This window comes from Mobula hypostoma, chromosome 12, assembly GCF_963921235.1.
Source record: "Mobula hypostoma chromosome 12, sMobHyp1.1, whole genome shotgun sequence".
Classification (NCBI taxonomy): domain Eukaryota; kingdom Metazoa; phylum Chordata; class Chondrichthyes; order Myliobatiformes; family Myliobatidae; genus Mobula; species Mobula hypostoma.
The window spans coordinates 88,921,107-88,945,321 of record NC_086108.1 but is presented as its reverse complement, the minus strand read 5'-3'; the positions used below and the strand labels follow the sequence as shown (position 1 = coordinate 88,945,321).

The 24,215-nt window shown below is 40.9% G+C and overlaps 1 protein-coding gene across 6 annotated transcripts in view; it reads left to right on the top strand.

Moving 5' to 3' along the window:
• Positions 1 to 10,264: 10,264 nt before the first annotated feature.
• The window catches only part of palmdb (palmdelphin b), a 136,190-nt gene continuing 122,239 nt past the window's right edge, over positions 10,265 to 24,215 (top strand). The window contains exon 1 of one of the 6 annotated variants that reach the window (XM_063065035.1): positions 10,265 to 10,279. Coding sequence is in view for 2 of the 6 variants with exons in the window: in XM_063065030.1 (XP_062921100.1) it covers positions 21,903 to 21,937 (35 nt within the window). In the remaining 4 variants the exon portion in view is untranslated. Of the gene's footprint in view, positions 10,280 to 19,161; positions 19,180 to 21,556; positions 21,656 to 21,845; positions 21,938 to 22,029; positions 22,134 to 22,817; positions 22,919 to 24,215 lie in introns of those variants that run through there. The other 5 variants (XM_063065036.1, XM_063065034.1, XM_063065030.1 and 2 more) reach the window with 5 other exon arrangements.

Sequence of the window (24,215 nt, the reverse complement as noted above, 5' to 3'; positions counted from 1 at the left end):
TTGGTCCTGCTGGATTTTAATACTATATCATAAAAATAAAATACATTTGATACATCATGTAGATATTGGTTTTTAAATGAACTAGGGACATTTATTTACAACAAAAATATTACAGTCACTTCACATCAAGACAGAAAACACCTGCTTCAATTTACATTCAGACTTAAAATAGAAGTTTCTAAACCTCCAGCTCCATGCCAGCTGTCAGTAATTATGCTGAAATTCATTTAACGCTTGGGGTGATGTTTACTCCCATATACTTACAGTTCTTCACTGCCAACTCTCTCTATCCATAACTCAGATGTGCTATTCATGTCAGAGGACAAAGTATTTTGATCTTTGTGTCTTTTATAACATTTCTGGATCAAAAGCAACAGGGCTGATGGGTAACCATAAAATTAAAATTTTACAGTGTGCAACTATGACCTTAGATGAAGTATTGTGTTTCTTCATTGTTTGGAAAAGGTACAAAACGGAAGAACCAATCAATCTTGTATAATATGCCATAGGAAAGATTGCATAGGACTATAGGAATGTGCTGGACTTGAAAACTTTGTTGAGTTATCTGGTCTCATATTTTCCCATTTCTCGACTTAAATCTCTTTTTGTCTAAAATCTGTTCAATTCCCTCTTTAATTTGTTGGAAGTATCCAATTCCAAATTGTTCCGGGGTAGGGGACCTGTGAAATTTAAATACAAGCTGTTTATTCTGCTCATCTTATTTTATATTGGATTCTGCAATCAGGTAAACTGATATTTTACTGTCCATGAAAGAAAGCTTTTAAGGAGGGTACCAGAATGTGGCTGCTAAAAATAAAACAACGAAGTAACTTTAAATATCCCCTTCTCAACAAGGTACACTGCCAGCGGGCAAAAAGATAAATTAATCTAAAGTAAGTTTAATGTTTTTCTGATTGAGTTCTTTAATTGAAGAGAAGATCCATGTTTAGAAATGACCTGACATCCCACCAATTCAAGAAGTTGTTATCAATATTATCAGTAGGAAAGGAAAAGGAAATTGCCTTTTAAACTCACGAGAGAGCATAGGCCATCAGCTTTTTGCTGTTGATGTTTCTGTAGCAGGCAATTTCTTTTTTTACGAGGTCGAGTTGCTAGCTTGACGTTCAACCCAGCATGGATGGAAAGCATGCCTGGGGAGTCAGGTGGGTTCGAACTCGGGACCCTTCGCTCCAAAGTCCAGCGCTGATGCCACTACGCCACCAACCAGCTTATTATCAGTAGTGTTCATAGGTATTTAGAAATCTGGCAGAGGGAGTTTCAATAATTGAATAGAACAATTCTGGGGTAAGTTGGAATACCCTCCACTGGCTTGCATATGTATAGGTTGAACAAGGGCAGGGTAAGTCAAACTGCCACTGGGTATACGCCATCTACAAAAGGCACTGCAATGTCTCAACTAGAGTACACGGATACCATCTCCCAAATGCCATCTCAGCCACCTAGAAGAAAAAGGGCAACATCTCCAAGATGTGTTCTCTCCACCAACACACTCAATCACCATTGAGCAACTTCTCTTTCGACTCCTCTCACATGTATATCTGTTTGAACCCACAGGGACCCAAGCTATACTACTATTTTTTGTGAGATACTTGGAATAGTCTTTATTTCATTCTTAATCAGACCACTCCAAATCCTGTACATCAACAATTACTGAACATCGGTACTATTCTCTTGATTCATACACAACATAAACATTTCATAATTTTTGCTGTCAACTTTCATCGGCCACTTTAATTCTCCATCCTACACTGGCCTATCTACCCGATGCCTCCTGTACCACAAGAACAAGGATCAATGAATTTTAAAGAACAGAACCTTACACTTCGGATACATTGTAGCCTTCTTGGTTGAGTACTAAAATCTACGACTTAAGTTAATTTATTTTCTCTTCATCACAAGTGGCTCTTTCTATTCCAAGTTCTGATGAAGGAGAAATAAGTTATCCAGCTGTATTCTCTCTCCCTGTCTCTCTCTCTCTCTCTCCCTCCCTCCCTCCCTCTCTCTTCCCCTCCTCCCCCCTCCTTCCTTTCTCTCTCTCTCTCTCGCTCTCTCTCACATATACATCTATTTGTTATGTTTGTATCTTGACTAGCCTTTTCTACAAGGAATGCAGTTTACTTGTATTAATCTTTCAGAAAGTTGTGTTAAAGGGTACAAGGATGAGGTTGAGTTAGGAATTATTCAGATATTACTGTATGGTGTATTCTAATTTGAGGGAGAACGTCATATTAAAATGTGCCTTGTTTTCTGAGAGTCAATCGTAAGTATTTTAAATTAGTATATTTACTAAAAAGATCTATAGATAACAGATAAGCTGCAACAATAGAGGTCTCTAAAGTAACATTGTGAACCAAGCCCTTTTGAAATTCTATTACAGGATGTGGACAATATTGGTAAGGTCAGTAGTTATTGCTTTTCCCTAACTGACCTGGGAAGTTGGTAGTTAGCCACCCCTTTGAACTGCTATAATGTAAGCCCTCCCGAAGTTTTGTTTCAGAATTCTTTGCAGCTACATTTTGTTCCCTGGTATGAATCCACTGACTGGATCTATTCGACAATCACCTTTATTGCAATTTTGGAATTGCAAATATTTAGATATAAAATTGATACAGGTGGTTGGAGAGATGCTGAAACTAATTTGGCTACATATATCAAGATTTATACTTAGAAACAGAGTAGACTCTAATATTTAATCTATCCCTGACAAGTGATTCTATCAATCAACAGAGGTTTCTCCCGCCATGGTTTTGAAAAAGGTATATTTTGTGGGATGTTAAAACAGGCAATTGAATTACTGTCACCAGCTTTGCACTATTGCTATGGATTAGTTTAATTCCAAAAATTTTCTGGAGACGGAGTTTATCCCAGCAGAAAACACATTTAATTTGTTCAGCAACTGAATCTTCAACTTTCTCAAGAGAAGACCACAGTCTGTACAGATCGGAAATAACATCTCCACTTTGCTGATAATCAACACTGGCACACCTCAAGGATGTGTACATAGCCCACTGCTCCATGTTTTCTATACCCATGACTGTGTGGCTAGGTAAGCTGAAATGCCATCTATAAATTTGCTGACGACAGCTATTGATGGCAGCATTTCTGATGCTGATGAGAAGGCGCACAGGAGTGAGATAGATCAGCTGGTTGATGGTGTCACAGCAACAACCTCGCACTCAGTGTCAGTAAGACCAAAGGATTGATTATGGACTTCAGATAGGGTAAGATGAGGGAACACACACCAGTCCTCATAAAGGGATCAAAAGTAGAAAGAGTGAGCAATTTCAAGTTTCTGGGAGTCAACATCTCTGAGGATCTATCCTGGGCCAACATACTGATGCAGTTGCAAAAAGGCATGACAGCGGATATATTTCATTTGGAGTTTGAGGAGATTTGGTATGTCACCAAAGACACTTGGAATTTTCTATAGATGAACCATAGAGATCATTCTAACTGGCTGCATTACTGTCTGGTGTGGGGGGAGGTGGGGAGTGAAATGTCATCGCACGGTATTGAAATAAGCTGCAGAAAGTTGCAAACTCAGTCAGCTCATTAATGGGCACTAGCCTCCTCAGCATCTAAGATATCGTCAAGGAACAATGCCTCAAAAATATGGCATCCGTCATTAAGGACCCTCATCAGCCAGGTCATGCCCTCTTCTCATTGCTTCAACCAGGGAGGAGGTACAGGAACCTAAAGGCACACATTCAATTATTTAAGAACAGCTTCTTCCCCTCTACCATCAGATTTCTGAATGGACATTGAACCCATGAAGGCTACCTCACTACTTTTTCATTTTTTTCCTCTCTTTTTGCACTACTTATTTAATTTAACTTTTCAAATATATATATATACTTCTTACTGTAAATTACCATTGTTATTATGTATTGCAATGTACAGCTGCTGCAGAACAACAAGTTTCACAATGTATACCAATGTATGCCAGAATCAGCTGATTTTGATATATATAAGTATCTGTCCAGTTATTTAAAATCTTGGTTCCTTCAGGTGTTTTAGTCAGGGCTTGTAGTGAAGATAAGCTCCCACTACCTATTAAATACTCTCAATAGTGTGCAACTTAAATAGCCTCTGACAACCAAGCCCCGCTCCTGGCTCTCACAAGTGGCTTTGCTACTAATCCCAGTGGAACCATTTCTACTGACAGGAGAAGGGGCAAAGGGGAGTTACTGGTGTGTTAAAACCAGTCACTTTGGGCAGATGGGACTTGTCAAACCTCTGCTGCCTTACGGCTATACACACTCATGAGGAAGGCTTCAGAAGTAATCATTGAGGGAAGATGCAGAGCTGGAGTTCCTAAGGCAGTCCTACGTTGAGTTCACAAGAATGATTCTGGGAATGAAGGGGTTAACGTATGAGGAGCGGTTGGCAGCTTTGGGCCTGTACTCACTGGAATTTAGAAGAATGCAGGGGGAATCATATTGAAACCTACTGAATGTGGAAAGGACTAGATAGGGTGGATGTGGAGAGGATATTTCCTATGGTGGGGGTATCCAGAACTAGAGGGCACAGCCTCAAAATTGAAGGGTGACAGTTTAGAACAGAGGTAAGGAGGATTTTTTTTTAGCCAGAGAGTAGTTAATCTGTGAAATGCTCTCCCACATTCTGCGGTGGAGGGCAAGTCCATGTGTATATTTAAGGTGGGAATGTATAGTTTCCTATTCATTCAGGGCATCAAAGGATCAGCCAGATGGAATGGTGGAGCAGACTCGATGGGCTGAACGGCCTACATCTACTCCTATGTTTTATGGCCCTAAGGAGTTCTACGCTGACCATCAACTCCTTTGACACTACTGGTGCCAAACTGTATCAGTCTCTGCCACTCCTTTGGATTCAGCAGCTACGCGGAGAGGAAAGAGGGGAGTTTGTTACATGGGCAACCGCTTGTTCTCCATATCATACTGCTCTGGCTTGCATACCACGTAGACGATGGTTTCAAAATCCATGGTCGGCACCGACCAAAGGAGGGCCTCTATTATCATTGCTGCTAACTAGTTAGAGAATAAAAACAAAAGTGTTGGAAATATTCAGCAGGACTGGCAGCAGTATGGAGAGGGAAATTAGAGTTATCACTTCAGGTCAATGCACTTTCATCTGAATGGCTGGTAAGGATGTTGATTATGACAGGCTCATGTCCCACTGTGCTCTTTGCGCAATTCTTTGACTTCATACGGCATTGGCTCTATTCGAAACTGTTCTACAGCCATGAATGTAGTATTTGTTCGAGCTATTTCTCAACTTCTCTGATTGTATGAATGCAAATGTAGCAACTTGTAGGAAGAAAGATTCTAAGGGGAGTAAGGGATGACCGTGGATGACAAGGGAAGTCAAGGACAGTATAAAAATAAAAGAGAGGAAATATAACATAGCAAGGATGAGTGGGAAGCCAGAGGATTGGAAGACTTTTAAGGAGCAACAGAAGATAACTAAAAAGGCAATATGGGGGGAGGGGGGGAAAGATGAGGTACGAAGGTAAGCTAGCCAAGAATATAAAGGAGGATAGTAAAAGCTTCTTTAGGTATGTGAAGAGGAAAAAATTAGTTAAGACCAAAGTTGGGCCCTCGAAGACAGAAACGGGTGAAATTATTATGGGGAACAAGGAAATGGCAGAGGAGCTGAACAGATACCTTGGATCTGTCTTCACTAAGGAAAACACAAACAATCTCCCAGATGTAATAGTGGCCAGAGGACCTAGGGTAACGGAGGAACTGAAGGAAATTCGCATCAGGCAGAAAATGGTGTTGAGTAAACTGAGGGGACTGAAGGCTGATAAATCCCCAGGGCCTGATGGTCTGCATCCCAGGGTACTTAAGGAGGTGGCTCCAGAAATCGTGGATGCATTGGTAATCATTTTCCAATGTTCTATAGATTCAGGATCAGTTCCTGTGGATTGGAGGGTAGCTAATGTTATCCCACATTTTAAGAAAGGAGGGAGAGAGAAAACAGGCAATTATAGACCAGTTAGTCTGACATCAGTGGTGGGAAAGATGCTGAAATCAATTACAAAAGATGAAATAGTGGCATATTTGGAGAGCAGTGGCAGGATAGGTCCGAGTCAGCATGGATTTACGAAGGGGAAATCATGCTTGACTAATCTTCTGGAATTTTTTGAGAATGTAACTATGAAAATGGACATGGGAAAGCCAGTGGATGTAGTGTACCTGGACTTCCAGAAAGCCTTTGATAAGGTCCCACATAGGAGGTTAGGTGCAAAATTAGAGCAAATGGTATTGGGGGTAGGGTACTGACATGAATAGAAAATTGGTTGGCAGACAGGAAACAAAGAGTAGGGATTAATGGGTCCTTTTCAGAATGGCAGGCAGTGACTAGTGGGGTACCGCAAGGCTCGGTGCTGGGACCGCAGCTATTTATAATATACATTAATGATTTAGATGACGAGATTAAAAGTAACATTAGCAAATCTGCAGTTGACACAAAGTTGGGTGGCAGTGTGAAATGTGAGGAGAATGTTATGAGAATGCAGGGTGATTTGGACAGGTTGGGTGAGTGGGCAGATGCATGGCAGATGCAGCTTAATGTGGATAAATGTGAGGTTATCCACTTTGGTGGCAAGAACAGGAAGGCAGATTACTATCTGAATGGTGTCAACTTAGGAAAAGGGGAAGCACAACAAGATCTAGGTGTCCTTGTTCATCAGTCACTGAAAGTAAGCATACAGGTATAGCAGGCAGTGAAGAAAGCTAATGGCCTGTTGGCCTTCATAACAAGGGGAGTTGAGTATAGGAGCAAAGAGGTCCTTCTGCAGCTGTACAGGGCCCTGGTGAGACCACACCTGGAGTATTGTGTACAGTTTTGGTCTCCAAATTTGAGGAAGGACATTCTAGCTATTGAGGGAGTGCAGCGTAGGTTCACGAGGTTAATTCCCAGGATGGCGGGACTGTCATATGTTGAAAGATTGGAGCAACTAGGGTTGTATTCACTGGAATTTAGAAGGATGAGAGGGGATCTGATTGAAACATATAAGATTATTAAGGGATTGGACGCGCTAGAGGCAGGAACCATGTTCCCGATGTTGGGGGAGTCCAGAACCAGAGGCCACAGTTTAAGAATAAGGGGTAGACCATTTAGAACAGAGTTGAGGAAAAACTTTTTCACACAGAGAGTTGTGGTTCTGTGGAATGCTCTGTCTCAGAAGGCAGTGGAGGCCAATTCTCTGGATTCTTTCAAGAAAGAGTTAGATAGAGCTCTTAAAGATAGCAGAGTGAAGGGATATGGGGAGAAGGCAGGAACGGGGTACTGATTGTGGATGATCAGCCATGATCACAGTGAATGGTGATGCTGGTTCGAAGGGCTGAATGGCCTACTCCTGCACCTATTGTCTATTGTCTATAACTTCTCACCAGTCCCAGTAAACTTCAAGTTCCCCAGGTTATGACATTTCTCCACCATAAAGTACTCAGAGCTCACAGCTGTATCAGAGCATTTTCATGAACTTATGCTCGAAATAATGGACTCACCTGCAGAAGGGCAAATGAGAAACATGTCCATAGACATACCCCACACTGGATATACATGACCCTTCTTCCATGGGGCAGAAGATACAAAAGCCTGAAAGGATGTACCTCCAGTCTCAAGGACAGTTTCTACCACCCCCACCCCCCATTATTAATATAATACATTTGACTTTCTATTATGCAATGATGTGACATTATTTCCCAATGGGCAGAAACTGTGGAGAGGCAGGAGTGAAGTGTGATTTCCTTGGCTACTTTTTCCACCTCCCCATTATTCTCAGAGTCCAGCTGACTTAAGGGAAGGAATGCACTGTTTCCTTCCAGGTGCTTAATACCTCCTTCTGCTGGTGGCACAAGAGGGAGCTGACTGTCTTATTGACAGTAACATCAGAGGACAGATCTGCTGCAAGGATCCAGCTATATCTACAGAACTAATCCCAGTTGTAGATAGTAGCAGCTCAGCTGATTTCCAGCACCAGGACACCAGTGCTGTGCTGGTGGGCTGTTATGGCCAAGTGGAGCTGAGACAAATTTCACAGCTTCACCAGATCCCTGATTGGGAACTTCATCCCCTTAGCGGGATTTGACTTCCTGTAGATACAGCACAGAAACATGCCTGTCAGACCATTCATTCCATACCAAAGTTCAAAGTAAGTTTATTATCAAAGTACATATATATCACCATCTACAACCCTGAGATTCGTTTCTTGTGGACATACTCAATAAATCCATAATAGATTAATAACCACAATAGAATCAATGATGGACTATTTGTCTTTTGTTCAACCAGTGTGCAAAAGACAAAAAAACTGAGCAGATAAAAAAAGAAACAATAAAAATAAATAAATAAGCAATAAATATCAAAAACATGAGAGGAAGAGTCCTTGAATGTAAGTCCGTAGACGGTGGGAACATTTCAATGATGGGGAAAGTGAAGTTATCCCCTTTGGTTCAAGAGCCTGATGGTTGAGGGATAATAACTGTTCCTAAACCTGGTGGTGAGAGTCCTGAGGCTCCTATGCCTTCTTCCCGATGGCAGCAGTGAGATGAGAGCATGTCCTGGGGGTGTGGGGATCCCTGATGATGAACGGTGCTTCATGTGGATATGCTCAGTGGTGGGGAGGCTTTACCTATCCACTACTTTTTGTAGGATTTTCCATTCAAGAGCTTTGGTGTTCCAATACCAAGCTGTGAGACAGCCAGTTAATATACTCTTCATGACACATCTATAAATTTAGTCAAAGTTTTAGGTGTTATGCTGAATCTTCACAAACTCCTGAGCATGTTACTAAACTGGAGATTCAATCTGTCTAGAGGCTGCCTGTTTCTGTGAGGGTTTGAGAAGATGACACCAAAGTCATTTTATCTCTTGGTGGTGTATGTCTATATCTAGGTTTAACCATATAACCATATAACCATTACAGCACGGAAACAGGCCATCTTGGCCCTTCTAGTCCGTGCCGAACCCTTACTCTCACCTAGTCCCACCGACCTGCACTCAGCCCATAACCCTCCATTCCTTTCCTGTATGGGTACTGCATTATCAGTAAGGAGCACTCAGAAAGCACAGGTGATAGGGAAACACTGGCTCTGTTATTTAATCTTAGTGGAGGTTTTGCAGTCATTGTCTCAGAATCCTGTACCATTTCTACAAATGGATCTGGATTGTTCAGTTTGTGTTGGCTTTCAGTAGCTGCAGAAGTGGCAACAGCTGATCAACGTGCCTTCTCCAAATGTTGTGGTTACTAGTTGCCACTGTGTATGGCACAGGACTCGTTTGTGCCACCTCCATAGCAAACATCCACATTGTTCCAGAGATGCAGTTCCGAGCAACTACTTGCACCTGCTGTGAAACATCGATACTTCACTTTCACACGTCTCTCTGCTTGGTTTTTCAGTTCATTTAGCACTATCTGTTTTGTGGTCTAAGGAGGTCAAGCCGGGGGCGAAGCTGTCTTTTCATCAGTGCGGTGGCTGGAGCCACTTTGGTGGTGGCATAATGTGTGTTGTGGTACGTCAGCAAGAAAGTGCTAAAACATTGGCTGAGGGATCCACTTCGGACTGAAGTCATACTGAATCTTTTCCTGAGGAGGAGGAAGTGTTGCCTTGCTTTCTTTGTAATTGCATTTACATGCTGGGCCCAGGACAGGTCCTCCAAAATAATAGCACCAAGGAATTTAAAGCTGCTGACACTGTCTACTTCTGATTCTCTGATGGGGACTGGCTCATGGAACTCTGATTTCCTCCTTCTGAAGTCGATAATCAGATCCTTGGTCTTGCTGACATTGAGTAAGGGGTTGTTGTTATGAGACCACTCAGCCAGATTTTCAATCACTCTCTTGTACCCAAATAGCAAACAACACACACTCAGTGCTGGAGGAACTCAGCAGGCCAGACAGTGTCGATGAAACAGAGTACAGTCAAGGTTTCAGGCTGAGGCCGGTGAGTGTGTATTGCTTGGACCCAACTATCAAGCACTCATTTACACTAGTCAAATTTCAAAGTTCAAAGTAAATTTATTATCAAAGTACTTATATATCACCATATACTATCCTGAGATTCATTTTCTTGCAGGTATTCACAGAAGAACATACAATCAATGAAAAACTTTTCACAATGACTGATAAACAACCAACATGCAAAAGAACTTAAGCTGTGAAAATACAAATAAATAAATAAACAACTATATATAAATAATACTGAGAGCATGAGCTATAGAATCCTTGAAAGCGAATCCACAGCTTATGGAATCAGTCAGTGTTGAGGTAAGTGAAGTTATCCACACTAATATTCTAACTCAATTTTTTCTCCCCATCTTCCCATTAATTTTGATCTTCCTCTGTTCCCTAAGCTCAATTCAGAGTGACCAACTTACTTAACTAGCTAATTTACTTAACCTGCACATTTTTTGGGATGTGGAAGGAACCTGGAGCCCCTGGAGGAACCACACAACCTTTCCTTTCCAGTCCTGATCAAGAGTCCTGGCCTGAAACGTCGACTGTTTATCCCCTTATAGATGCCGCTGCTGAGAATTCCTCCAGCATTTGTGTGTGCTGGTTACAGGGAGGGCTTGCACACTCCAGACTGACAGCAGCAGAGCTCAGGACTGAACACTGGTTGCCAGAGCTATGTGGCAGTAACTGTCCTAACTGTGCTATTGTGACACCCTGTGTTGGAGCATGTAAAATTACCCCCTTCAAAATGAATGGGAGGAATCATAAATATATCCTTCTATTTGATTTAGTTGAGCTAGTTTAAAGATATTTTTGAGCATGCGTGTGGTCAGGCTTTTGATTTTCAATTTTTTAGAAATAATTTTATTTTTATAAATTTAATTTATTTACTGGCAGTTTCCATATGGTTTTAAACATCTGTGAATGTCAAAGGCATTTACAGATATTCAACACCAGTGACAGAATAGACAGCTGGTGATCCTGGGGTGGGGCCACATCAGCTGTCAAGACCATTCTGAGAGGGCAATGAGGCAACTCATGCTGCACCACGTCATGCGGACATGCCAGGAGTTGGGCTCCCAGTGGAGGGCTAGTGGGAACCACACTGGAAGAATCAGTGTGGCTCAAGGCCGGATGCCTGACAATCTTAGAAGAGCTGAAGATCTACTGCCATCATTCAACTGAAAAAATTTCTAGTTGGGGCATTTTTGTATGTATCTCAGCATCTTTTCAGTGCCATGAGTTACATACAGTACATTTATTCTTTTGCTGATACGTTTATCAGTCCAACAAAAATCAGTCCATTCCTACCAAGGAGCAAAATGATTGAAAATTACCTCTCATTTCTTTATCCTTCAAGCTTAACGCAGTTTATTGTTCATCCTTCTCCCTGTGTTTCTAATTGAAGTACATGAGAACTATTCATGGAATACTAAGTGATGGAATACCATTAAAACCACTTGGGAAAATAAGCAATGAACAAGGTAATAAATGAATGAGAGTACTCTGCTTGACTTGAACTGAATCCAATTTGGCTGTGTAAGCAAGTTGTACATTGATACAGAACATCATAGTATTAAAAAGTATCAGATATCAAGGTCAAGGTCACCATTCAGAGGAGACCTCAGTTTAGGCTGAACATAACCAAAGACAGACCAGCGCTTCTGACTGAATAATACATAAGAAGGAAGGACAAAGGTTTTAAACCATTTCCTGAATCATTTAGTAACACACAATTCAATTTCACGAACCATGTATCTGATTTAAATTCCCTTCATCTCAACATTCTGCAGATATTATTTTGAAGTATAAAGTGAAATGTGAATAATCAATTTTAGTTCTTTCCATTTTTCTTTGGATTTCATTGTTCTCTAAGTGATTTTCAATGATTTTTCAAAGCCAGTAAAAAAACAGAACCTTTCTATGTTTGAAGACTCTGAAATACCAATTTCAAAATCCCTCATTAATTTTGTCACTCTCTATTCACTGATCCCCTGCATTGAATGGCTTTATTCTGGTGGGAGTTGGTCTGATACTCCTATGGCCATCAATCAACATATTATTCTGACAGATATTAGACAAAATCCAGAAATAGAGAGGGTGCCCACCTCTTTCATAAGATTCTGGCCCTGTTCTTGGATTTCATGAAATGGATATATAAAGTTCTTGCAAATGTTTTCCAGTCTATCCATGGTCTTGCCCCACCCTAACTTTGCAATGCCCTCCAGACCTGTAACTCCATAAAATATCTGTATGCCTCCAATTCTGACCTCTTCTCCAATCACAGATTTAAGCACTTCATCATTGACAACCATGCCTTCAGCTGTTGAAGCACTAAGCTCTGAAAATTCCTCTATGAAGCTCTTTCTGTCTCTCTACCTTTAAGTCTAAAGATTTGCAGAGAACAGCAGAGCATCATTGTTAGTTCATTATATCCCATGACTTCATTTCTTGTTTGATAATGCTTTTTGGGCCACTTTTCCATTTTAAGTGAAGTTAGTGTGATTATTATTGTTCTTGCTATAACCAACTTTACAGATGCAAAGTCTTAATGTCAGTGTATTTGCAAAGCAATGTACCACACTGCATGCATTTCCAAATACAGAGGGTCCGGTTAATTGGAATACATTGGACCAGCACATTTTGGTCCAATTAAGCAGCTGCCCCAATTAGCCAAATAGCTAAGTAGGTAACTGTATAGAAATAGATAAAAAAAAGTATTAAAAACACAAACTGAGTAATAAATTACATATTTAAATGAATGCACAATAAGTTAGAACACTATCATAATACTACAATATTATAAAACTATCTATCAGTTCCTAATCGTTATCTACAGAGGAACTCATCCAGTATGTGCAAAGAACAAAATCAAAGCAGACACCAAGTGCAGATAATAGACTACATTTAAACAATGTTATCGGCGATTGCTTCCTCCACATCTTCATTTTCATTGTAACATTCAAGATAATTGCTGATACCATCAAATTTCTCATTGTCCTAACTTGTTGAAGTAGCAAAATCATTTCACTTTCACTCCCGGACATTCCTGGCATCTCCAAGCCTGAATGGTTGAAACCACCATGAGAAAAACAGTTCTGAATTGTCTTACAGCTTATTTCCCACCAACTACCAGTGACAAAAATTACTGTTTTTTTTAAACACAAACACACACAACTGATGCCATTTAAAAACTGTTCTCTCTAGGCATAGCATAGCTTCTAATGGCCACACAATTGCACACAACTGATGTTGTTTAGAACCCATTTGGCAACAGTCACCTGCCTCAATTATTTCTGAAGATTAAATTAGTAAAATATTACTAATTATTTCACCAATAAATTCTGTGTGTTGACATTTATTGACTGAAATAAATGACAAGAACGCTGCCTTTACAATGTCATCTGCACTGCTTTAAAAATATTCATTCAGCATTCAAGTAACAGATACAGTCTGCTAATTATTTATGAGATGTGTTGGTCAGTAAAGTGAAGGTTGAGAATTTTAAAAAGTTGCTATGAATTTAAATGCACACGTGTTGTTGCTATTATAAATTTCAATGTGATAGTACTTTGTAGAGAAGGAGGTACAGGAGCCTTTGCTCCCACACCACCAGATTCATGAAGAGTTATTACTCTACAACAACTAGGCTCCTGAACCAGCGTGGATAACTGCATTCACCTTGTATAGGAACTGATTCCACAGCCGATGGGCTCACTTTCAAGGGATCTGCAATTCATGTTCTGAATATTATTATTTGCATAGCTTGCCTGATTTTGCACATGGTTTTTTTGGCATTCTTTGTGTGTAGTTTTTCATTAATTCTGTTGTACTTTTTTCTACTGTGAATCCCTGCAAGAAAATGGATCTCAAGGTAGCATATAGGGACATATATAACATTCACATTGATAATAAATTCACTTTGAACTACTTTAAGTTAGACACTATAAAGTGAGCAACAGGTTTGAGCTATAATATCAACTCTTCATAACATCCCTTTTGGGAGTCACTCACTAAAACTGTAATACTAATGAAGTGGATTGCACATGATAAGGTCCATTCTTACAAGAGAAATGAACATGCATAACAAATATATATCAAAATAAGCAAATAAACTCAATTTTAAATCTTTGGTCCTCCAGCTCACTTCTACTCAGACCTATCTGTCTGTGGTATCCTCAAGCTTGAACTAGGTTGCAATGAAACCAATTCAAGCTTGAGTAGTAATACTTCATCTTCCTTCTGGATGTGTGGCAGCCTTTTGGACTCAATATGAAATTCTGCAACTACAAATAACTCCCCTTTTCTGCCCGTATTGGTGCTCGTCATTTCTAGTGTAAGCTCTCTGTGATACTAGCTTGTTACTTTCATTCTGTTAGCACAGCCTGACCTGATCCCTATTTTCTATAGTTGGATATTTTGCATCTTTTCACACTAATTATTTATATTATCGTTCTCCAGCTCTCCCCTTTAATCCATTAGGGAAGGAGTTCCCAAACTTTTTTTTATGCCAATGGTGTCATGATTCCTATGGCTTGCCATAGAGCATTGAGCTGCTTGGGTTTTTGAGCACCTGTATTTAATATTCATTATCTTGACTAGAGTTATTAAGCCCTTGTGTTTTCAGTTTAATTTTGTCAAGATAATTGTTAAATAATCATAGGTGTTTCCCATTCTATGATTCTTTAAAGAAAGCTCTCATTCAGGGCCTCAGTGGGGGTAATGTGTTGGACAGGGTGTGTTCTTGGGGAGTTGCTTGGTTGTGCCTTTGAGGCTCTGGTTCTGATATTTAAACTCTTGTTTCTATCTTGTCCTGGGATCCTGCTGTTCCTCCACACCTGGGTCCAATCCTTTGTGAGTGCATGATAAATGGCGAATACCATTAAGCAAGGGCTCCATGGACCCCTTGTTGGGAACCCCTTCATTAGATGATGATACCTATAAATATTCCCACAGTAGTCCTAGTTGTACCCTACTGGAAATTCATAAACCCATCACAGGCACACCCCTCACCACCATAGGAACATCTTCAAAAGGTGGTACTTGAAAAGATGCTATCTATCACAGAACCCTCACCATTCAGGACGTGCCCTCTTCTCATCAGTGTCTCCAGGGAGGAGGTACAGGAGCCTTAAGACCCATACTCAGTGTTTTAAAACAGCTCCAACCCTCTGCCATCAGTTTTCTGAACAATCCATGAACCCATGGGCTCTACCTCTCTGTTCCTTCTTTTTTGCACTATTTATTTTTTAACATAGAATAGCACAGCACAGTACAGGCCCTTCGGCCCACAACGTTGTGCCGACCCTCAAACTCTGCCTCCCATATAAGCCCCCACCTTAAGTTCGTCCATATACCTGTCTAGTAGCCTCTTAAACTTCACTAGTGTATCTGCCTCCACCGCTGACTCAGGCAGTGCATTCCACGCACCAACCAATCTCTGGGTAAAAAACCTTCCTCTAATATCCCCCTTGAACTTCCCACCCCTTACCTTAAAGCCATGTCCTCTTGTATTGAGCAGTGGTGCCCTAGGGAAGAGGCGCTAGCTATCTACTCTATCTATTCCTCTTATTATCTTGTACACCTCTATCATGTCTCCTCTCATCCTCCTTCTCTCCAAAGAGTAAAGCCCTAGCTCCCTTAATCTCTGATGATAATGCATACTTTCTAAACCAGGCAGCATCCTGGTAAATCTCCTCTGTACCCTTTCCAATGCTTCCACATCTTTCCTATAGTGAGGCGACCAGAACTGGACACAGTACTCCAAGTGTGGCCTAACCAGAGTTTTATAGAGCTGCATCATTACATTGTGATTCTTAAACTTTATCCCTCGACTTATGAAAGCGAACACCCCATAAGCTTTCTTAACTACCCTATTTACCTGTGAGGCAACTTTCAGGGATCTGTGGACATGTACCCCCAGATCCCTCTGCTCCTCCACACTACCAAGTGTAGCCCCCCTGGCCACCCTCAGGGTCGCTCGGCTCGCTGTCGTCTAGGGAAACAGCCTTGGCCCCGCCACACTGGATAATTCGTTTGTGTGGATGCTGTGTGAGGTACCCCACCCCACCCAAATAACAGACAATACACCAGATGCAATTAAATGATTTACAGTTTATAGATATTACTGGAACTATATAATTAAAAGAGAATAAAATATAAAAGGAAAATAAAAGGCGCCACACTTATCAAAGTTCAATCTCTTCGTGCACAAAAACCATTGGAGCTCAAGGACCTTCTTCTTCACCCTGCGACCCCCTCGGACCACCTTGACCGGCCGCCTGGGACCAACAACGGTGGTCGACCAGACGCTCCACACGAGTCCGTCTCCGTCTCCTCCCCGAACGTCCTGCTCGGGGTCCGACCCCGTTAGCGGACACACAGCACCTCGTCCATCCTCTGTCTCGCTCTCCCCACTTCTGCCCCAAAACCCCACGCATACAGTATCTTCAAATACACCAAAACCATAACAACTATCCCAATTGATTAATAACGTATTTCTTATCACCCTCTAAACCGCAACAAGCTGCTAGTGCAAACTTTCTCAGCGTTTAACACAACAAAGCCGTATTCCCCAGATTAACATAACAAAGACGCCATTTTAATTAGCCTCCGCAGTAACATAAAAATCGAAACCCCCTTACACAAGTATCCTGCCATTTACTTTGTACTCTGCCTTGGAGTTTGTCCTTCCAAAGTGTACCACCTCATACTTCTCCGGGTTGAACTCCATCTGCCACTTCTCAGCCCACTCCTGCATCCTATCAATGTCTCTCTGCAATCTTTGACAATCGTCTACACTATCTTGTGTCGTCTGCAAACTTGCCAACCCACCCTCCTACCCCCACATCCAGTTCGTTAATAAATATCACGAAAAGTAGAGGTCCCAGAACAGATCCTGGTGGAACACTACTGGTCACAATCCTCCAATCTGAATGTACTCCCTCCACCACCACCCTCTGCCTTCTGCAGGCAAGCTAATTCTGAATCCACCTGGCCAAACTTCCCTGCATCCCATGCCTTCTAACTTTCTGAATAAGCCTACCGTGTGGAACCTTGTCAAATGCCTTACTAAAATCCATATAGATCACATCCACTGCACTACCCTCATCTATATGTCTGGTCACCTCCTCAAAGAACTCTATCAGGCTTGTTAGACACGATCTGCCCTTCACAAAGCCATGCTGACTGTCCCTGATCAGACCATGATTCTCTAAATGCCTATAGATCCTATCTCTAAGAATCTTTTCCAACAGCTTTCCCACCACAGACGTAATGCTCACTGGTCCATAATTACCCAGACTATCCCTACTACCTTTTTTGAACAAGGGGACAACACTTGCCTCCCTCCAATCCTCCGGTACCATTCCCATGAACAACGAGGACATAAAGATCCTAGCCAGAGGCTCAGCAATCTTTTCTCTCACCTCGTGGAGCAGCCTGGGGAAAATTCCATCAGGCCCCAGGGACTTATCTGTCCTAATGTATTTTAACAACTCCAACACCTCCTCTCCCTTAATATCAACATGCTCCAGAACATCAACCTCACTCATATCGTCCTCACCATCGTCAAGTTCCCTCTCATTGGTGAATACCGAAGAGAAGTATTCATTGAGGACCTCGCTCACTTCCACAGCCTCCAGGCACATCTTCCCACCTTTATCTCTAATCGGTCCTACCTTCACTCCTGTCATCCTTTTTTTCTTCACATAATTGAAGAATGCCTTGGTGTTTTCCTTTACCCTATTCGCCAAGGCCTTCTCGTGCCCCCTTCTTGCTCTTCTCAGCCCCTTCTTAAGCTCCTTTCTTGCTTCCCTATATTCCTCAATAGACCCATCTGATCCTTGATTCCTAAACCTCATGTATGCTGCCTTCTTCCACCTGACTAGATTTTCCAGCTCACTTGTCACCCATGGTTCCTTCCCTTTTAAATTGTAACTTGTAGTAATTCTTTGTCTTCTGCTGTACTACTGCATGAAACAATGAATTTCACAACATACATGAGTGATAATAAACCTTATTCTGATTCTAATTCTGATATCCCCCTTTCTTTTCCATTCACACCCAGCCTCTGCATTGAAACTAGCTTGTATTTTGTCTTTCCCAGTTCTAATGGGGATAGTCATTCCCTGAAGCAATAACTGTTCCTCTTTGTATAAATGTTGCAGTATTTTCACTCTGAAGCCGTTTACTTTGGCTGTACAGAACTTTTTCCTATTTCGTGAAAGGTTGATTTGGCTCCTTTAATCCTTTCTATACAGCAAATAAATGAGTTCCCTTGTTAAGAATCATTTATCCAACATTTGAAGCATAATTGGCTTTATGATCTGTGGCTCAAAGAATGTCCAAGAGGCAAATAAACCAGTGGTATTATGTCATAAATAATAAATAAGTATAACATACAGTATTATGTTATAAAAATAAATTTATGGCATATTAAATAATTCACCAAATACACCCACTTGAATGCTTTGGTGGGAGAATGCTATTATAGTACTGGATGCACGAAGACACAGTGGATAACATTTTTTAATGAGGATGTAAGATTAAGTGTAGGAGTAGGCATCTGGTCCTTTGAGCATGCACCGACAGTTAACATGTTCATGGCAGACCTTGTACTTCAGCAGCAAGGAAGTCATTAAGCTGGAAAGAGCGCAGAACAAATTCTTAAAGGTGTTGCCAGGACTGGAGAAATTGAGTTATAAAGCAAAGGTGGATCAATTGTGACGGTCTGTAAAGGTTCAAAGTTGTGGAATACTGGGACAATCTTGTTGAATTATGCCACAACAACAACAACCTCTGATTCAATGTCAGCAAATCCAAAGAGCTAATTATTGACGACAGAAGGAAGAAACTGGTGCTCCATGAACAAACCCTCATTAGGGAATCGAAGGTGGAGAGGGTTGGTAACTTTAAATATAGCGGTGTTATCCTATCAGAGAATCTCTCCCAGATCCACCACAAAGAAGGCACAACAGCACCTCTGTATTCTTTAAGTTTGCTCAGATTCAGCATGTCATCTAAAACTTTGACAAACTTTTATTTGTGCACAGTGGAGAGAATCCCGACTGGATGCATTATGGCCTTGTGTGGAAACAACGTAGCCCAGGAATGGAAAAACCTACAGGAAGTGGTGGATACATCCTAGTCCATCACAGGCAAAACCCTCACCATCCAGGACATGCTCTCTTCTCACTACTATCACCTGTCAGGTACAGAAGCATCGGGAGCACCGCTCATTTCCCTTTCATGTACTCTTACTAAGGTTTTTTATATGTTTGCTCATTTTGACTTCCTGCATTAAAGGCATACGTTCAGAATCTGTGCAGACTGTCTTCAACAAATTTATCATTTTATGCATTGATCACAAATTTGTTTGCCCAAACTCATGATATTCCTCTGAAGCTTTTGCTGCCACCTTATTTCCTGGTTATTAGATCACCCTTCAGACTTACTAAGTCTGAGCCATAGTTAAATAATATTTCTAAGCATGACTAAACACTATTGCAGATTTTGGCATATAGCTGACATTAATAGGATCTTTTCATTTCAGTATCTCTGATCAGTAGTGTCATTTGCATCCTCCAATGAGTCAGCATGTCGCGGCAATCTGTATGAAAAGCACCTTGCTTCCTTAATGAGTTTGCAAATTAAGGAATCTATTAGCTGCCATGCTTTCCGTGCATGTTATAGAGCTGTCAGGCTGAGTATTGTGGAGAACCATCAAGTGGCATGCTCAGTTAATATCTTTAGCAAACAGCAGCACAAAAGAAAAATAATGTGGATGCTGGAAATTTGAAATCGAAAACGATGTGTTTGGCAGGCAGGCAGCACACCTCTCTACAGAGCAAAACACAATTACCCTGTTTCAAGATGACCGTCTTTCAACTGAATTTCTTGCGGTTATAAAGAATCGTTGACTAGCAAGCCAGCAGGGCTCACCGAGAGGAAGTCACACCAAGGAGAGTTTAGAGCAAATGAATCAAAGCCAAAGATGATTAGAGCCTTGAAGAAGGAAGGAGAGCAGAAAGACAGAGGTGTCAGGGACAGAATTCTGAGTCTGTTGCTAATAGTCGGATGATTAAAGTTTCAAAGTAACGTTATTTTCAATTACGTATACCATATCTAACCTTGAGATTCATGTTCTTGAAGGTACTCACAAAATAAGGAAACACAATAGAATCCATGAAAAACCACAAACAACCAAGGCCAACAAACATCCCATGTGAAAAAGAGGAACAGATCATGCAAATAATGCATAAACGTTAGCTGAAGAGCCCCAAAAGCGAGTCTACAGGCTGCGGAGTCAGTTTATCGCTGAGTCAAGTGAGGTCGGTCCAGGAGCTCGATGGCTGCAGGACAGCCACTGTTCCTGACCCTGGCAGCGAGGGACCCAGGACTTCTGCAACTCCTGTAGTAGCAAAAAGAAAGGGAGATGGGACAAACGCGGGCAGACGGCACTGAACTCCTGTTCTTTTTCTGCTCTTGGACTTCGACGCTTTAATCCTGCTTGCTGCTTTAATCAGCACATAGTAATGGGGCTGAGCATGGATTCCTTTTCTGATTAAAATTTCTGTTGGTCAAAAGACCAGAGTAGAATCAGAATGAGGTTATTACCTCTGACATAATTTGTGACAGCACTACAGTACAAAAACATAAACGTTACACTAAGCTACAAAAATAAATATATCTTGCTAAAGATGAAAAACGAGGTAGTGGTCATGGGTTTCTGCTCCATTCAGAAATCTGATGGTGAATGAGAAGAAATGTTAGTGGCTTGATCCAATGAGTTAGTGGGAAAGAACAGCAGACACAAATGAAGACAAAGAGACTGCTGATGCAAGAAATGGGAATAACAAACAGAATGCTGGAAGAACTCAGTGGATCAGTAGTGCAAGTTGATGTCCCCTGCATCAGGACTGCATTCAGTATCAAATCCTGTTTGCTTACACTCATGAAGTACTGACAAAAGGCACTAAATAAGTGTAGGTTGTTGAACTTGTTATGTGATATTGATGAAGAGAATTTAATGACTCATGAGTTCATCCCTCAAAATATCCAGCAGGCTGCACATTTTTTAAAATATGAAAGAGTTAACACACATCGGCCCTTCACCATTCTGTGGAATAAATATTCTCTTTTATATGTTGCCAAATGTTGATGTATTTACTTCTGTTTTCAAATATTGCAGAATAAAGCTTAAATTATTGGCTTAGAGTCAGAGATCTGGGCTATTGTTCAATTTCCACAGTGGAAGCTGGGAAAAATAAATTCAAGTAATTATTAAATCTTGGATTTAAAAAGTTGGCATTAATAATGATGAACATGGGGGACGTGGATTTTTTTTTTGCAAACTCATCCTTCAGGGAATGTAATCTCCTGCCATGGCTTCTATAAAACACCAGATTCTCAGCAATGTTAACTGAGAGTAAGCAATTCAGTTCAGGAGTGATTAAGGATGGACAATAAGAGACACAATGGCTGGTGACACCCAGATTTTGTGAATGCATGCCTAGAAAATAAACAGTGGGTGGGGTCTTTTGATTTCCCACTGCCAGGAAAGCAGCTTTGACTTCCACTTTTCACAGAGGATTTTCTAGCCTTCTGCAGAAAAACATGAGAACATTGGAGAGAGCACGGTTACAAGCAGTGTTAGACAGATGTAACTGACAGGAACCAGCGACAAAGGTACATATATATATTAAAAAAAATGGTGTAATTGTGTTGTCATTCTCTCAGCTGCTGCTTGTTTGTAAAACGTATGGATGGCAGCTTGAAAGGACAAGCTGACTGACGTGACGCCAACGCGCACTAAGCTAATTTAAGAGAAAAGTAATTAGCTAATTGCCTCTGACTGCTAGTGTGTGTCGCGGAGTGCAGCTGTCGGGCCAAGGAAAAGCAAGACAACTTTGAGTGGCCAGCACAAAACGGTGGGATGGATTTGAGCACTGATTCATACTGTCAGGAATGGTGAGAGAGGGGGAGGCATTTGTACATGATATTGAAATGTAGCAACTGGGCTGTGACTAATCTCTTGAACTGCTTGGGTGTCTGATTATTTTAAACATTTGAAATGCTCCAGAGAGAAATCTTTCATGTACAAAGTGTTTCCTTCATCCCTTGAGGAATTTTGATTGTTGTCTAATCTGCACAAGGACATATCCAGGTAGGCGTAAAAGCATTTCCTTTGATTAGAACTTGCAAGTACCGCCTCTTTAAGAGTTGTTTTGTTGAGTACATCGTAGCTTGGAAAATTTAGATGCAACATAGTGACTTTGTAGACTAGTAGTCTGCATAGCAATGTCTATTTACATTCAAACAACTCAGAGAAAGCATAAGCAGGTTTATTACTATGCAAGGACAATCTTTTTAATTGTTATATTTTTCTCACTGTTTCAGCATTAAATTCCTGTACCACAATTTGAAGCAGAGATTGAAGCCTAATTGTTATTGCGCTGTCGTAAAGCAAAATTAACGCAAAACATTTAAGCAGTTGGAATATAACATTTCAACTGTTGCTGAAGTAATCCTCTTCATGAAGTTTGCACAACTAGGGTATCTTGTAAGGATATTGCCAGTTCTTATGATGACGCTGTGTTCCAGCTCAGAATATACAGTTTAAAAAGAGAATTCTCTTTTTTTAAAGTCTCGGGCTTCATTCTTTTGAGCAAGGAGACTGAGAGTTAATCTGATAAAAGGTTATAAAAAATAATGAGAGCCAATGATACAGTGATTGCACTTGTTTCTTTCCCAGGGCTGGGGAATCAAGAACTAGAGAGCATGGATTTAAAGTGAAAAGGAAAAGATTTAATTGGAACTCGAGGTGCATTGTTTTTGTATGGAGAGTGGTGTGTAAGTGGAATGAGCTGCCTAAGGAAGTGGCTAAAGCAGATACAATTACAGCTTTTAAAAGACACTCAGATATATACATGGAATGAAAAGATTTAGAAGGTAATGTTTCAAATGCTGGCAAATGGGATTAGTGTCATGGTTGGCATGGACTAATTGGGCTAAAAGGCCTGTTTCCATGATGTATAACTCTTAATTCTATGACTATGATTTTCCACACACTTCAGAACTGACAAATTACTGTTAAAGAGAGACCATAAATATATAGGAAACCAAGCAGTCACTACAAAGTCCAACAACTAACAACATATAGCACAGGCAGTGGACCATACTGCCTAGACCCAGAAATGGCTGAGTAGACAAAAGCCTGGGTCAAAACACTCATTTTAAAGTCCCTATCATTTTGCATCATTCCTTTCTTCATCCTCCTCCCCTCTCAAATACTCAGACCATCCTGATCCTTGTTGGGAGTTAATACTCAGGTTACCATCTCGTTCAAAAGACTGCAATTTCCTACATTATAACACTTTCTCAGAGCCATATGGAAATAGGAGCTGGATCACTTTCCACTGGGGTGAGGCATGGATTTCTAACTCAACTGCAATCCCAATAAGGTCCTCAGATTTTGCATTTGATAAAATGTTGTGTCATGTGAAGATGGGCTGATAAAAATTACCCTTCATTTAATGGATTCAAAAGATTCTGTCTGAAATTGGATGGTCCCATGTTTGTTCATTCATGGTTCATTCAGTTAGACAGCAAAGACATGATCATTCTGGGGTGAGAGGGAAAATGGGAGTTAAGTCCAACCCAAACACAAGTGCCTGTGCATTTTCAGATCGGACAACTAATGAATATCTGAGGATATCTCTGCAACTGTCTTATTTTGAAAGCAATCAGTACTGGACCAGTTGTGTGCAGTAAAATCGTATATAATTAACCTGACTAACCATTCTTAACAGAATCATTACAGTCTGCAGTAAGGAAGATTAAATGTTTAAAATATACACCCAGTGGCTACTTTATTAGAAATTAGGAGTACATTCATGGTCTTTTGCAGCTATAGATGATCCACTTCAAGGTTTGACATGTTGTGAGTTCTGAGATGCTCCTCAGCACACCACTGTTGTAATTTGAGTTACTGTCGCCTTCCTGTCAGCTCAAACCAGTCAGGCCATCCTCCTCTGATCTCTCTCAGCAACTAGGCTTTTCCCCACAGAAATGCCGCTCAGTGGATTCTTCTTTTATTTTTGCACCATTCTCTGTAAATTCTAGGAATTGCTGTGTGTGAAAATCCCAGGAGATTAGCAGTTTCTAAAATACTCAAACCACCCTGTCTGGCACCAGCAATCATTCTGCAATCAAAGTCATTTGGATCACATTTGATCCCTATTCTGAT